At 36.7% G+C, this 15,933-nt stretch overlaps 1 protein-coding gene across 5 annotated transcripts in view; it reads left to right on the top strand.

Annotated features, from left to right (window-relative positions):
* COG6 (component of oligomeric golgi complex 6) overlaps nucleotides 1-15,933 on the top strand; it is a 164,720-nt gene that overhangs the window by 28,614 nt on the left and 120,173 nt on the right. For all 5 annotated transcript variants that reach the window (XM_039236082.1, XM_039236086.1, XM_039236084.1 and 2 more), the window contains exons 12-13: nucleotides 4,525-4,616; nucleotides 10,305-10,422. In XM_039236082.1, the coding sequence (XP_039092013.1) occupies nucleotides 4,525-4,616; nucleotides 10,305-10,422 (210 nt within the window). The remainder of the gene's footprint in view (nucleotides 1-4,524; nucleotides 4,617-10,304; nucleotides 10,423-15,933) is intronic.

Here is a 15,933-nt window from a genome sequence, read left to right as displayed (position 1 = left end):
CTCTTACTTACTTAGGTATTTTGTTCTATATATTACAGATCGCTTTTGTTGTCATTATTACAAGTAATTGTATAAAATATAATTCTAGAATCTGAGGGTTGGAAAGGACTTTAGAGTTTCCTGTCTTGGTCTGAGTAAGAAACGTTATGATGTTAAGAGTATTAAAAGAACACCTACTGCTTATATAAATAAATTATAAACTGAAGTCAGCCTTTGTTTTCAAATGTACCTAGAAATTCTCATTTCATCTTCCTTAAATGTTTATGCCCAGAAAGGTGGGTTTATGGCAATTACAAGGCATTACTGTGACTCTCTGTGAAATTTTGATGTAAGATACCAAAAGGTGAAGAAAAAATTAGCAAGCAATGATATTTCTATTGTGAAATGAACAAAAATCCTTTTAGTTTCTGAAGTCACAGAAACCTTAGATCTTTTCATATGATAGTATGTTACATGTGTACTCCAGAGGACAATCTAACAGGTGTTCATAGTAGTTACATGTGAGAATAGCTTGCTAGTGGTGCATTATATGACGCAATAACTCTTTCCCTTCCTTTATATACTTGTGACAGTTCACACTATTATAAGAATCTTCTTTTTATATGACCTCATTTGGGTATCTAATATTCTCAGTTGTTATAGTTAGCTGAGAAAAAACAAACTTTTAACATTTTCTTTTGAATTACAATTTGAAATTTTTTTAGTGATCTTTTACATTCTAGTAACATAAAATTTTTTACATTTCGTTAATTACATTCCATTAATAGAATTTTTTTTTGTCCTAATTGATAAGCAGCTAACCTTTTCGTAATGACCTACGATATTGGATGTTTTGGTTAAATTTCTCTCACTCAATCTTGTTTCTTTATGGAGTGAATTCTTTATAGGAAAGAGGAGATTTTGATTTTTAGAAGCATCAGGGAAAAGTTGTGATGATAATGAGAGCTATCCTTATGAAACTGTGCATTTGGTTTATTCCACCCTGTATTTAACCTGTGTTGTATGTGTTAATAAAGTGAAACTTCATAGGTGGTAGACTATGGATATTTGAAAAGTATGCATAAGCTGTGATTATTCCCAGTTTTAAAAAATCTATGTCTGAGCTTAAAATTACACATATTTTAGGGGCGCCTGGGTGGCTTAGTCAGTTAAGCATCCGACTTCGGCTCAGGTCTTGATCTCATGGTTCGTGGGTTCGAACCCTGTGTTGGGCTCTGTGCTGACAGCTCAGAGCCTGGAGCCTGCTTTAGATTCTGTGTCTCCCTCTCTCTCACCCTCTCCTGCTCATGCTGTCTCTCTCTTTCTCTCAGAAATAAATAAAAAAACATTTAAAAAGTTAAAAAAATTACACATATTTTAGAGACAGTGCTCTGATCATCAGTATCAAGTGTTTACTTCAAGGTATCTTCACTTCAGCATTGTAGCTAGAAGCATCAGAGTTAATGTATTCAGGGCACCTGGGTGGCTCAGTCAGTTAAGTGTCCACCTTCGGCTCGGGACTTGATCTGGCAGATCATGGGTTCGAGCCCCATGTTGACTCTGCTGACAGCTAGCTCAGAGCCTGGAGCCTGTTTCAGATTCTGTGTCTCCCTTTCTCCCTTCCCTTACCCTGCTCGTGCTTTGTCTCTCTCCCTCAAAAATAAACAGACGTTAGAAAAGATGTATTAAATCTTTGTTTTTCAAGTCTACAGGTGGTAAAATGATGCTTCTTTTTTTGTATGAATGTTCTGGGTCACAAAGCGATCACTAGCTAACATATGAATTTTATCTTTCCTAATAAAAACTTTGTTATATGCTATGACCTTCGTAAATTATGATGGGTTCTTTTTTTTTTTAATGTTTTATTTATTTCTAGGAGAGAGAGAGAGAGAGAGAGAGAGACAGCATGAGCAAGGGAGGGTCAGAGAGAGAGGGAGACACAGAATCTGAAATAGGCTCCAGGCTCTGAGCTGGCAGTCAGCACAGAGCCCGACGCGGGGCTCAAACCCATGAACCGCGAGATCATGACCTAAGCGAAAGTCTGATGCCTAACCGACTAAGCCACCCAGGTGCCCCAAGTTATGATGGGTTCTATGAAAGTAATTTTATACACAAAGATAAATGGCATGGAAAATAGAGCTGAATGCTGTATTGCATGGGGTTGAAGTCGTGCCCTCAGACTGTGGGGAGACATCTGTCTGCCCCAAGCAGCCATGTTCGATGTTACGACAAAGGATTGTTATTATCCCTTTCATTCCTCCCTCCTCCCTTTGTCCCCTTCCCCATAAGCACAGATTCTGTCCGCCTTTCTCTCTCTCTCTCACTCTTGCCTCGGCTCCAGCTCCGTCTCGGGCACTGGAATGGAGAGCCAGGTAGTATCTTTGATCTCCTCCCAAGATTCTTTTCCAACTGCCTGTAGCCCATTTTGCTACTTTTAATTTCTGCCTTTATCGTCGCTGCCACTTCCAATACAGTTAGTTTCTTGAGTGTTTATTATGTGCCCGGGACAGTTCCCAGCACGTTATGTCTGAGGCATTATTCCCTTCACTGCTGTTAAGCTTTGCGAATAATGCTTGTTTTTCCCCCACCGCCTTCTGATGTCCAGTTTGTGGCTGCTGCTACCACCTCCTTAGTCTCTTTCATCCTTTGTACATTCGTATTTGTCTCTCATCACCTGTCATTTTTCCTGGGACTGTTGGCTTTTGCTGAAAATGGTTGTCCTCTTATGTAAGCCTCATAAAACAGCGTGGCAAACAGCCTTCGTCTATCGTACACAGTCTCCTGATTTTTTCAGCCTCTCTCTCTTCTCTTCATTGTAGCTGAAAGGATTCTACTTTCCCTCAGAACCTGTGTGTGTGTGTGTGTGTGTGTGTGTGTGTGTGTGTGTGAGAGAGAGAGAGAGAGAGAGAAAAAAGAAGGTGGAGTTGTTTTTTTTTCCTCTTCTTTCTTCTCTGTCTTCCTTCTTTTCCTTTCCTTTTCCCCCTCCCTCTTCCTCCTTTCTCACTTTCTTAATGGAGTTGGCATGAAGAATATTTTTTTGATGCCTGAAAATTTTAGGAGAAACTTTGCCAGCTGGCGAAGATGCTGTTATAAATCTACTAGAGAAGAGCTGTCTGTCTATAATTAACAACTATGATATATTGTCCTAATAATTACGTGAACATTCAGAAAATATCACTTTTATTGATACAATATATAATTTAAGTCACTATTGAGGCAGGACTTGGACCTAGAAATTGTAATGTGAAAATCATGGTTTTTAAATTCACATGCTATTCACGATTTGTAATTCTGTGTTAGTTAGCTCATCTACTGTCTAAGGCCAAAAGATGTATAGATTTCATAAACATATTAATGTAAAGATTTAATTTCTTGAATCTAAGAGGTTTTTGTATGCTCACATACATACATTTATAAATCTATTTTAGCAAATCACATATGTTGGCATTATGACATATTCCAAAATGTAAGTACAGAGAAACTTGAGTTTTCAAAAGCATGTCTTATGGATCTGTTGTGTATGTACTGTTCTACCAGATGCCGCAGAGATGTGAAAGCAGCAGAAAACACAATCTCTGTGTTTAGAATCTAGTTAGGAAACAGGAAAACACGATGTAAGCAGCAGCTTAAGAACAGATACAATATGTAAGGAAGCACATATCCGTGTAATTTAACTTGAATTCATTAATTAGGGAATATTTAGTAAGGGATGGAATTTAATTAAAGATTCCTAGTAGTTAATCTTAAGAGAGATGGAGTTAATTTTGAACTAGATCTGATATTGCCATGGTAGTCATAATTAGACATATATATGTTGGTGCTAATTTAAGAAAGCAAATTTGGTGTAATAGTTTAAAGATAAGAATTCTTTAATTTTTTTTTCTGAATAGTTGGTTGATAGAGCAGTATTTTTGCGCTGATAATCTGTTTTAGGGAGGTAACAGCTGATTTGTAATAGAACTAAATTCCATTATATACTGGTTAAAAAAAAAAAATAAAAACCCTTACAATGACCTCCTCTTTGTTTTGGTTATTTTTGGTAGTGACTGCCTTCGAGCCAAATTCTGTAGGATAAAGGATTTTTTTTTTTTTGTAATGTGTATCTGTGTTAAAATGTTTCTGTTATTCTACCATCCCCTATAATTTAATATTCAGAGTTTACTTAGAAGGAACTTTATGATTTCTACAGTAATTAAATTTTGTCTTTTTAGAATGCTATTTCGGGGTACCTGGGTGGCTTAGTTGGTTAAGCGTCCGACTTTCGCTCAGGTCATGATCTCGCGGTTCGTGGGTTCGAGCCCCGCATCGGGCTCTGTGCTGACTGCCAGCTCAGAGCCTGGAGCCTGTTTCAGTCTGTGACTCCCTCTCTCTCTGACCCTCCCCTGCTCACGCTGTCTCTCTCTCTCTCTCTCTCTCTCCTAGAAATAAATAAAACATTAAAAAAAAAAAGTTTTAAAAAAGAATGCTATTTAGACCACATGTGATTATCAAAGGAAAATTATGTTTTTAAGAATTGTTTAATTTTTTCCCCCCACATTTTCACAGGTTCGAATTGAACAAGTAATAGTTGCTGAGCCTGGGGCAGTTTTGTTATATAAAATTTCTAACCTCCTCAAATTTTATCATCATACAATCAGGTAAGTGGAATGGTTACATGTGTTTGTTAAATTCTAGGTCGTATTTATTACCACGATTTATTAAAATCGTTTCAGGTGGGAACACATTATGAGGTTTTGGTTTTGGTTTTGTTTGCTTTCACCATTTGTATGACTAAATATAAACTGGCGGAACCTCTACTCCTTATGAATTGTCACATACGTATTATTTGTGCTGTATTTTGAGGTCCATCATTTTCTTTTCCCTTTCTTCCCCAGACGTAACTGTACACATGCACATGCAACTCCTATAACTGTACACGTTTATAGTGGGAGTATTAGTAAGAGATCCATGGCATCTGCGGTGATTATACTCAAAATAGGGCACAATAAATGAAGTGTCCTATTCTGGAGATAAGTCATATAAGTTCTTCTTTTTAACATTTAGCTCTCTGTTAGTGACAAAATAGCACTATAGCTTTGTTTGCTTTCAATAAAAGCTACTTTATCTGATGGGAACCACTTATTTTCTCTTAATTTGATCTTTGGCTCCAAAAGGTGCATTTATCTTCACTTTGCAGTGATGGTGTACACTTGAGCTTTATTATAGATGTCACTAGAAACCCATGTCCCATGTCTTGTGCTCCATGTAGCTGTATTAAAACAGTGTCCTTTCAAGCTGTATCTTGGATAGTTTCCATTACTAGTCCATTAAAAGTTATTTAACAGTTATTTTTCATCCAGTATGCTAGTATCAGGAACAAGTGTCCAATTGTGAAAATCCAAGATGGGTATTCTAACTAATAGGAGACATGCAGGGATCTCTAGTTAAGGAAGCATCAAAAGACTATGGTGGTGATGTGCCCTAGCTTCTCGTTGCTGAGGTTAGCTGCCCAGAGCTTCACAGTTAAGAGATGGATTTCCCAACCTATTAGTAGATATTTAAGCAAAATCAACAAGCCAGAGGCTTTAACTAATTAGTGATAGGATTTCGGTTAGTCCTCTAACATTTTAGATATAAACTTACTGTCATCATTCGCCATGACTCAAAAGCAAAAAATTAGTTTCAATTGTAATGTTATAAGCTTCCTAAAATAAGAGAATGATACATACTTAGAAAACACAACAGCAGCTGAAAGCAGCTAACACATAACTAATGCTGTATTAGGCAAAGGTAGTGGTAAATAATTTTTAAATTCTTTATGTAGTAATACCCGTGATGGTACTGAACAAAATTTATTGTTTGAAGATAAAGATAACTCAGTTTCTAATGCAAAGATGCTAAGAAAAAATCATTTGGATTCTGACAGTAGTAGATTTCTTAGACTCTGAGAATTACAATTTTTCTGTCTTTGAAGACGATGATTTTGAGGATGACAGTTGGGTCTTTTGATGCATTTCTTTCCTTGTACTTTTTTTACTTGTTCACATATTTCCTCGTTTAGTCAGTTAAAAAAATTGATTACAGATGTCACTCTACTAGATGCTAAAGATACGACAGTGAACAAAACAGCTTAAACTTCCATTCTAATGGGGGAGAAAGACACACAAGTATAAAATAATAATTTAGATAGTGATAAGGGCACTGAGGAGAAATAAAGAAGGAGAAAGGAAATAAAGTATAGGGAGTGACCACATATGAGCAGTGTATGTGCATACAGCTGTTTTAAAGGCCTTTTGGTGGAGGTGACATTTGAACACAGACCTGAATAGTGTGAGGGAGCTGGGAATGTAAAGGTCTCGGTAAAGAGCATCCTAGGCAGGGTATTCTGGCCCTGAGGTTGGGGGAAGCTTGTGTTTTAGAGGACCAGAAGGAAGGCTGGTGGTTGGAGTAGAGTGAATGGAAGGGGCAGGGAGGGATGAAATCAGAGAGATAAGCAAAGGCCAGATCGTGTAGGACTTCGTAGGCTATGGTGAGGTTTTTGATTTTATACTGAGAGGGTTGGAGAAGATGTATGTATTTGGGGGAGTGAGGGGGATGTTTCAGTGCCCACCTGATTTACGATACAAGGTGACTCTGGACACTGTGTAATGTAGTGTGGCGGGGTAGAGGGGAACAAGGAAGGTATTTAGGAGGCAGCCTGTGTTCTGAGCAGAGTTGGTGATGTGTCCGAGTGATGGTCTTGGAGATGATGAAAAGCAGGGTTTCCAGAGACAATAGGATATATGTGTGGACTAGGTAGGATGAAATGTGGAGAGTCTGGGAGGAGTTCTTGGCTTTTAGTTTGCATAGTTAGATGGGTGGTATTGTCATCTGCTGAGCGGGAGGATGCTGGAGAGGAACAGGTTGATGGGAGTGGGTGAGTAGTGAAGAGTTCAGTCCAGTTTGGGCCCTGTGGGATCCCGCATCCCTGGGAGCGTGGAGTGGGACATGTTTAGTGAGCAGGCAACAGAGACAGCAGGGATGAACCTACAAATTTGGAAGTTTGCAGCACGCAGATGGTATTTGAATTAACAGGACTACGGAATAGCACATAACAAGTGAGTGTAGATGAAGAAGAGTCCTAGGGCTGAGACCTGGGGAGCTCTCATATTTAAAGGTTAGAAAGAAAGAAAAGAAACCCATGAAGAAAATTGGGGAGAAATAGGAGACATTTTCAAAAAAAAAAAAAAAAAATTGCCTCCTATAACATTAAAACTCCCAGAGGATAGATTCACTTAGAAGGCAGTAGTAAACCAACCAAAGGGGGTGCAGAATCCATGAAAACAGGGAATCCAGCATACTTTGGTTACATTTTCTTACCTGTAAACCTTTTTCTCTCTGTAGTTAATAATTGCTTTGTTTTTGTACTTGCTTACTATCCTATGTCCTTATCACTGTTTAAGACCCAAATTCTTTTTCTTTCGCTGTATAATTTATTGTCAAGTTAGCTAATATTCAGTGTGTTCTTGGCTTCGGAAGTAGATTCTTGTGATCCATCGCTTACATACAACACCCAGTGCTCATCCCAGCACTCCTCAGTGCCCATCACCCGTTTTCCCCTCTCCCCGCCTCTCCACCTCCATCACCCTTCAGTTTATTCTCTGTATTTAAGAGTCTCTTATGATGTGTCTCCTTCTCTGTAACTATTTTTTTTCCTTCTCTTCCCCCAGGGTCTTAAGTTTCTTAAATTCCACATATGAGTGCAAACATAGGATTTCTGTCTTTCTCTGACTTAATTCACTTAGCATAATACCGTCTAGTTCCATCCACATTGTTGCAAATGGCAAAATTTCATTTGTTTTCATTGCCAAGTATTCCATTTTATAAATATACCACAGCTTCTTTATCCATTCACCAATTGATGGGCATTTGGGCTCTTTCCATAATCTGGCTATTTTTGATAGCGCTGGCTATAAACGTTGGGGTGTATGTGCCCCTATGCATCAGCACTCCTCTATTCTTTGGGTAAATTTCTAGTAGTACTATTGCTGCAGACCCAAACTCTTAAGTGGACTCTGCATTTTCTCACCATATAGTCAGTCCTTCCCAACTTCTCTCCCGTCTCCCCTTCCCTCATCCCTCTTGGAGCCCTCATTCTCTTTCTCTAGTCTGCACTGGTTGCTTTCTAGGCCTGCTGCCAGGCTGTGCCACTGGGGTTTGTCTTCTTCATCAGCGTGCTCCTTCCCGGATGTTGAATTCCCTAGTGCCTTGGTTAGCCCTGAATAGTGTTTACATGCCTGTAATAATGTAAACATTGAGTATTTGTTCACCAGAACCCTGTGATATAACTGCATGAGGGAGCCTGGGAAAGATGAAGTTCGGGTGTGTTGTGGTGGGGTTGAGCATTGTGTTAAGAGAATTTAACTCTCATCTTCTATAGCAAGGCTTTTGTAAATGGTACTTAAAATTGAGAACTCAAGTAATGGGAGAATAAACGTGTGGGTAGAAATATGGAGTGAAATGCAATAATCATCTATAAGTACATGGCCCAGTTACTGGTACCTTGTGAGTACTTTGCAACCATTAGTAAATTCTAGATCTGAGTAAGTGCAAAATATGGCTGATAACTCCAATCTTTTTTTTTTTTTTTTTTAATGAATGTAAACATATCTTGGTATCTCTCTAAATTTTTCATTAAAGTATCAGTTTCTGGGCACTGGGTAGCTTATTCAGTTAAGTGTCTGACTCTTGATTTCAGCTCAGGTCATAATGATCTCACAGTTTGTGAGTTCAAGTCCTGCACTGAGCTCTTTGCTGACAGCACAGACTCTGCTTGGGATTCTCTCTCCCTCTCTCTATGCCCATCCCCAACTCTCTCACTTTCTCTCTCTCTCTCTCAAAATTAATAAACATTAAGAAAAATTTTAAATATCAGTTTCTGTTTGTATCCATTCAATTTTTTCCCATTGCTTAGTATATTATACTATTCAGAGGCATATTTATTTTTATTGTATGCATAGGCATGTGTGGGAATTTCTTTCAGTTTATTTTTGTGTTTAGTTTCTAATATTTTTAACTAAAATACTTTCTTTTTTTAAAATATAGGTATTTATGCTGCCTGTTTAGGAATTTGCTTTTATTTTGCTGTTTATGTATTTTTTAACTGTTAATTTGCTTTGCCTGAATTAACTATATAAGAATTCATTCCAATTTGTTTTAGATTCAGAATGTATTGGGATATATGGTATTAGTCATGTGGAATACATCAGTTTTCTGTAAATTTGCTGTATTTTTTGGTTACTATCTAATGGTATTTATTAATGCCATTATATTTGTTTTCAACAATCTAAATTTCTTTTATGTATAGTAAGATGGTATTGTGTCATTAGATAGTAGGGTTTCCTACTGGATTATAGTATACTTTCACATCAATAAGAAACTTTTCTCCTAATACCAAATTTTTAAATGACTTTGAGTACATGAATTAAGAGAATAAAATTGGGAATTGTTTTATATACATTGTTGTCTTACATTCTGGCGAAAATGAGAAATTCCTTAGATAGGTCTAAGAAATATCCTTATAAATAGCAAACTGAGAAGTATAGAGTGTGCTAATAATTGAATACTTTAAAATAGTACCAGATTTTTCATAATTAGTTTAAGTATATTGCTATTTAGGCAGTTGTGTAAAAATTGAGAAATTTTATAATTTATATATGAGGTCAGATTTTTAAAATTTTGTTTTACTTACTTTTTTTAATGTTTACTTATTTTTGAGAGAGAGAGAGAGAGAGAACACACGCACAAGTGGAGGAGGGGCAGAGAGAGAGAGGGAGACACAGAATCTGAAGCAGGCTCTAGGCTCTGCACTGTCAGGACAAAGCCCGGTGTGGGACCCAAACTCACGAACGATAAGGTCACGACCTGAGCTGAAGTCGGACACTTAACTGACTGAGCCACCCAGGCTTACACCCCTGGTTTAAAATTTTTAATTGAAAGAATAAATCAGTTAATAAAATTTAAATAGTTTATGAATAGAGTTATTAATGGAATGGCTTCCTTAAAATTAAAATTAAATCTTGGATAATTAAAACATGCATTTACCATAATGGAGAAAAGTAGATGGATTTGCATCTTATAAGTGTCTGTTTTTCTAAAAAAGATTGTGAAACACTGAAAACATTTGTTCATGTAAAAAACAATAAAACTGTCATTTTTATATGAAACTAAAGTTGTTTTTAGTTCACAGCTTATATTCTCCATACACACTTTTATTTTAAATCTAGATCTTTTAAGCGAATTATACTCAGTTAAAGAACTTATTGTTTTAGCCTCATTTTGCGACCTGAAATGTTCTTTGCTTTTAGTGGCATTGTTGGAAATAGTGCAACTACATTATTGACTACCATTGAAGAAATGCACTTGCTAAGCAAAAAAATATTCTTCAATAGCTTGAGTCTTCATGCAAGTAAATTAATGGACAAGGTATGTTTGAAAAATGCAATTCTTAAACTATGTGAGTTTGAGTTTTCCACATTTAAAAATGTTGTTTTACTGTTTTTTCATTGGTATTTTTCCCCATTCCATACTGTGTTCTTTTGAGTTCTTCCTGTGAACAACCAAATTTATTTTGAGATGGCTTTACTGGATATGGGGTTATAGGCTGGGTTCCTGGAACAGTATAACATTGAGTCATAATTGGAGGGAGAATCTCAAGCCTTAGTTTCACTACCAGTTTTCTATAACCAAAAATTTGTAATTAAAGCAAACTTACTATATTTAGGTTAGGGCTAAGATGACATACAGATTGGAAAACTGGAACTCTTACTAAATGTTTTTTTCTAAACAACGTGCTTATATTTTTACTCTCTGATGCTCCAGCTTTGTCCTTAAGAAAGTTATGCTTCTTTTAGCTATATACTGCAATTAATCATGAAAATAAAATAATAAAAAACTCCCCCCCAAAACAAATAAACCACCACAACAAAAATCTGAGAGTCCCAAGAGCTAATATTTTCAGTTGAGCAGTGTGTTGTGGTAAGACCTTAAGGAAGGAATGGATTTATAATAAGCAAACCCTTCTTTATTTTTATTTCATTATTAAGAACTCAGATCTTTTAAGGATGCATCACAATCACCGTACTAGCTTTTTTTTAAATCATACCACTTTGATAGTCTGGCTATATTAGACATAGATTTGTAATATAGTATAGAATAGTTAGTAGCATTCCAATTCAGAGTTACCTGGTCAGTTTTTACATTCCTAAGCTCAGAGAAGCTTAGGAGTCTGACTCTCTGTATGACTCAAATCTTATGGAAAAGCAACATGAATTTATGGACCTGAACCCATTTATATTTTTTATGTTGCATGTATTTTTGTTTATACACGTTTACTATCATCGGTTCTTTTTTTTTAAGATCTTGTTTATTTTATTTTATTAAGAAAAATTTTTTTATTGTCAAGTCAGTTAACATACAGTGTTCTTGGCTTTAGGAATAGATTCCCATGATTCATCACTTATATACAACACCCAGTGCTCATCCCAGCAAGTGCCCTCCTCAATGCCCATCACCCATCCCCCCCCATCAACCTTATTTGTGCTCTGTATTTCAGAGTCTCTTATGGTTTTCCTCTCTCTTTGTTTATATCTTATATTTCCTTCCCTTCTCCTGTGGTTATCTCTTAAGCTTCTCCAGATTCCAACATATGAGTGAAAGCATATGACATCTGCCTTTCTCTGATTTGCAGTTCTGATTGTGTATATGTTTGCATGAGTTCTTAAACAAAAATTTTAAAAAATAATTCATTTGTACTTTGAACATGAACAAGCATGTGCTAGCTGAAGAGAGTACAGTGACAAACAAGATTGGTTGGCCTCAGGTTGCCTCTCCTTTAGGGGAAAATAGTGAAATTATTAGTGGTTTCTCTAGAACCACATGTTTTAAGAAAGACATATGCTCAAGGTACAATGCTAGCACAAAAGGAGAAGGGGCCCTCCAGAGACCGAAATGGAAGACTTAAACTTCGAAGGATATGGAATTTAAATAGGTAGAAAAGGGGGTAGATGGAGGTCATTCTAAGTAAACACAAAGAATATGCAAGAACACAAGCTGTGAGTCACTAGTAAACAAATACTTCATTTCTTTAAAAAAAAATCTCCTGGGGGACTCAGTTAGTTAAGCGTCCAACTTCATTCAGCTCAGGTCATGATCTCATGGTTTGTGAGTTCAAACCCCGCGTTGGACTTTGTGCTCTCAGCACAGAGCCCACTTCAAATCCTCTGTCCACCTCTCCCTTTGTCTCTTCCCCACTGGTTCTCTTTCTCTTAAAAAAAAAAAAAAACATAAAATTAAAATAAAAATCATTTGGAAAGTGGTGTAGCATGCAGACAGAGAGACCAGGGTGCAGACAGGAAGATTATGGGAGTATCAAGGTGGTTGTTTATGAAAATCATGATCTAAGGTAGAGACTCTAGGAAGAGCCATGAAGGAACACATTCTTAAGGGGTAAAGGTAAACCTTCAAAATTTGGTGACTGATTGAATATGGGTACATGAGAGGGAGATACCTAAAATAATTCCTATGTTACCAACCTGGGAATATTGATATCAATCACAAGTATCTCTAACATGGAAAGAGGGTAAAATTTACAGGCTTACAAGATGATACTGCTCACGTTAATTAGACATGATACCTTGAGATATCCCATTGTAATTTGTCTAATCTAGTTGGGAGCTGTACAGATTTAGAGAGTTTTACATATAAAAGATAGTTGAATCCATGGATTTGGATGAGGTCACTAGGAATCATGTTAAATAAGAGCAGAGTGCACAGACACACAGTCTTGGGAAACCCTTACCTTTAAGAGAAGAAAAGAAGCCTACCACGGTAGGATGCTGAGAGAGGATGATAGGAGAGGCTGGAGAAAAGTGAGGAAAGGGTTTTATCAGAAAAGGCAAGAGAACAATTTCAAGAAGGAGGACATGGTTAATGACAGATACTGTATAAAGAGTTCTAGTAAAAAAGGACAGCAGATTTGTTATCTTGGACAACATACAGTGATCCCTGACTTACTGAGACCTATTCTAGCTGGGTGGTGAGGACAGAAGCCAGATTGCAGTTTGTGGAAAAGTGCATGGATGTGCGTATTACCCAAAGTTTGACCAATTGGAAAACCTGGGCTAAAGACCGAAAATATAATATAGTAGGCATTCATATTTTTGAAACTTAAAAGGGAACAACAAAACAAAATGGTAAAAGGAAAGATGGAATTAAATTTCCGTGATAAATTAGGAACAGGAAAAATTGATTTTTTGAGATCAACAAAATTTGACGACCTTCTGGCAATTCTTTAACCAAAGAGAAAAAGAATTAAAAATTATTATATCAGAAATTTGATCTATTAACCAGAGATAAGAACTAAAATTTTTTATAAAATACCATATTAAAATATAACAGTCTTATGCTAAAATAATCTGGAAATCTGAATAAAAAGAATAATTTTAAGACAATGTAAGTTGACAAAAAGGGTAAAAAATGAAGTGGAAAACTTGAATACACCTGGCGAGGGAAGAAAAATTATTAAAGACCATGCTGGTAGGCTTGGTTCAGATTATACAGATAGCCTCATTCACACCTATGAACAGATAATTATCCAGACACAGGAAAATATAGAAGACTTCCCAGTTCATTTTAGGTGTTGTAACACTAACAGAAAAGCCTTTCAAAGAGTACAAAAGTGAAAATGACAAATCAGTCCCTTTAAATAAAAAGAAAAGTTAAAAATACCATCATGCCAAATCCAGCATTAGGTTCAAAATAAGTATGGGTTATTCGCAGAAATACAAGAATGTTTCAGTGTTGGAAAATACATTAAGTATCTCAGTGTTAAGTAAGAAAACTTTATATTATCATGATAGTTGATCAAATTGTTGGAGGAAGAATCTCAGTAAGTGAGAAAGTGAAAATTCTTCTTTAACCATATGAAGATAAATAAAACTAACAGCCCACATTATAATTAACACTAAAGCAATACAAGTATTTTCTAAGAAAGAACAAGACAAGAATGCTTGCCAATCACATTTTTTTAATGTTTTATTTATTTCTAGGAGAGAGAGAGAGACAGCATGAGCAGGGGAGGGTCAGAGAGAGAGGGAGTCACAGACTGAAACAGGCTCCAGGCTCTGAGCTGGCAGTCATCACAGAGCCCGACGCGGGGCTCAAACCCACGAACTGCGAGATCATGACCTAAGCGAAAGTCGGACGCTCAACCGACTAAGCCACCCAGGCACCCTACATTTGTAAATAATAGAAAGACCAGATTTAAAAATCAGAGATATATGTTACTTTAAAGGAGGAGACATTAGGTTATTTATAGATGCTATGATTGTCTACTTTAGAAACCCAAGAAAATTCATTGAAAAGTTTTATAACTAGTAAATATATTTGGAAACTTATTTGGTGACAAGATCAATATACAAAAATAATTTTCAGGGAAGGTAGTGAAGTTGGAAGCACCAATAATCTGTCTCTCCCCCCAGACAAAAATTGCACCTACAGAATCTGTCTAATGTCGTTATTTTTGAATTCTGAAATTGAAAGCTTGCAGTTTCTAGGTGAAAGCTTGGACAATAAGTTGTGATTGGTTGTAATAACTTTTGGTCAGTTTCAACTCGGCACAGTAGCAACTGTCTGTCTTCCACCCCTGGCCATGTGACACGCAGCTGTGCACTGGTTCCTGGCCCACGCCGCACACAGCTTGTTGGGCCAGGGTGGACACAAAGATCACTGTCCTCCACATCTCAGGGGATCTGTGCTCTGGTCACAGAGGTGCAAATAGGAGGGCCATTGAGCTTGCACTCCTCCCATTGCTACAAAACCTCCTCAGGCACAGTGACTTCCTGGGGATTTCAATGGCCAGTGAATTTTTCCCCACCCCCTTAAGTTTTCTTTTTTTCCCCTTGTGGGAGGCAGACATTAAAAACTAAGAATTCAAAAGCAACGCCATACATGAGGATAAATAGAAAGTAACCACACATGTCCAGGGAAAGGAGTAGGCTCAGAAGAGAACTGAGAAGACCTTAAGGTTGTAGCTCAAGCTGATCTTGGTACAGTGACAGCCTACTTCAGTTAAAAAACAATAACAGGAAATGGCAAACCCAGGAGAAAAGGGAGAATCTGCTTTCCAGACTTAGCAAACAATTACACTGAAATGTTCAGTTTTCAATAAATAATCACAAAGTATACAAAGAAAGGGGGAAGTATGGCCTATTCACAGGAAAAAATGAACAATAAAAACGGTTTCTGAACTACATGGTAGATCTACTAGACGAAGACTTTAAAAACAATTGTGTTAAAGATGTTCAAAGAATTAATGGAAGATATGGAGATAGTCGAGAATAATGTGTGGACAAAATCAAAATATTAATAAAGAGTTGGGAAACCTAAAAAGACACTGAAAATAAATTCTGGATTTGAAAAGTACATTAACTAACGTGAATAATTCACTCTAAGAATTCATAGCATGCATGGAACATTTTCTAGGATAGAAATAAGCTAGACTACAAAAGAAATCTTAGCAAATTCAAACAGACTTAAAGCATATCAGCTCTCTTTCCTGACTACAATGGTATGAAACTGAAATCAGCAACAAGAGGAAAACTGGAATATTCAACATGGAAATTGAACAACACACTCCTGATCAACCAAAGGATCAAAGAAGAATTAAAAGGGAAATAAGAAAGTTTCTTGAGACCAGTAAAAATGGTAATACTATATACCAGAAGTAATGGGATACAGCAAAAACAGTTCTAAGAGGGAAGTTCATAGCAATAAACACTTATGTTAAGAAGCAAGCAAAAAACCCCAAATAACCTTACTCTACACCTTAGGAAACTACAGAAAGAGCAAACTGAGCCCAAAGTTAACAGAAGGAAAGAGATAATAAAGATTAGAGCAGAAATAAATGAAATACAGAACAGGAAAACAACAGAAAGG

Source organism: Hyaena hyaena, unplaced genomic scaffold, assembly GCF_003009895.1.
Source record: "Hyaena hyaena isolate Hyena2069 unplaced genomic scaffold, ASM300989v1 scaffold_106, whole genome shotgun sequence".
Taxonomy (NCBI): domain Eukaryota; kingdom Metazoa; phylum Chordata; class Mammalia; order Carnivora; family Hyaenidae; genus Hyaena; species Hyaena hyaena.
This window is presented reverse-complemented; position numbering and strand designations above follow the sequence as displayed.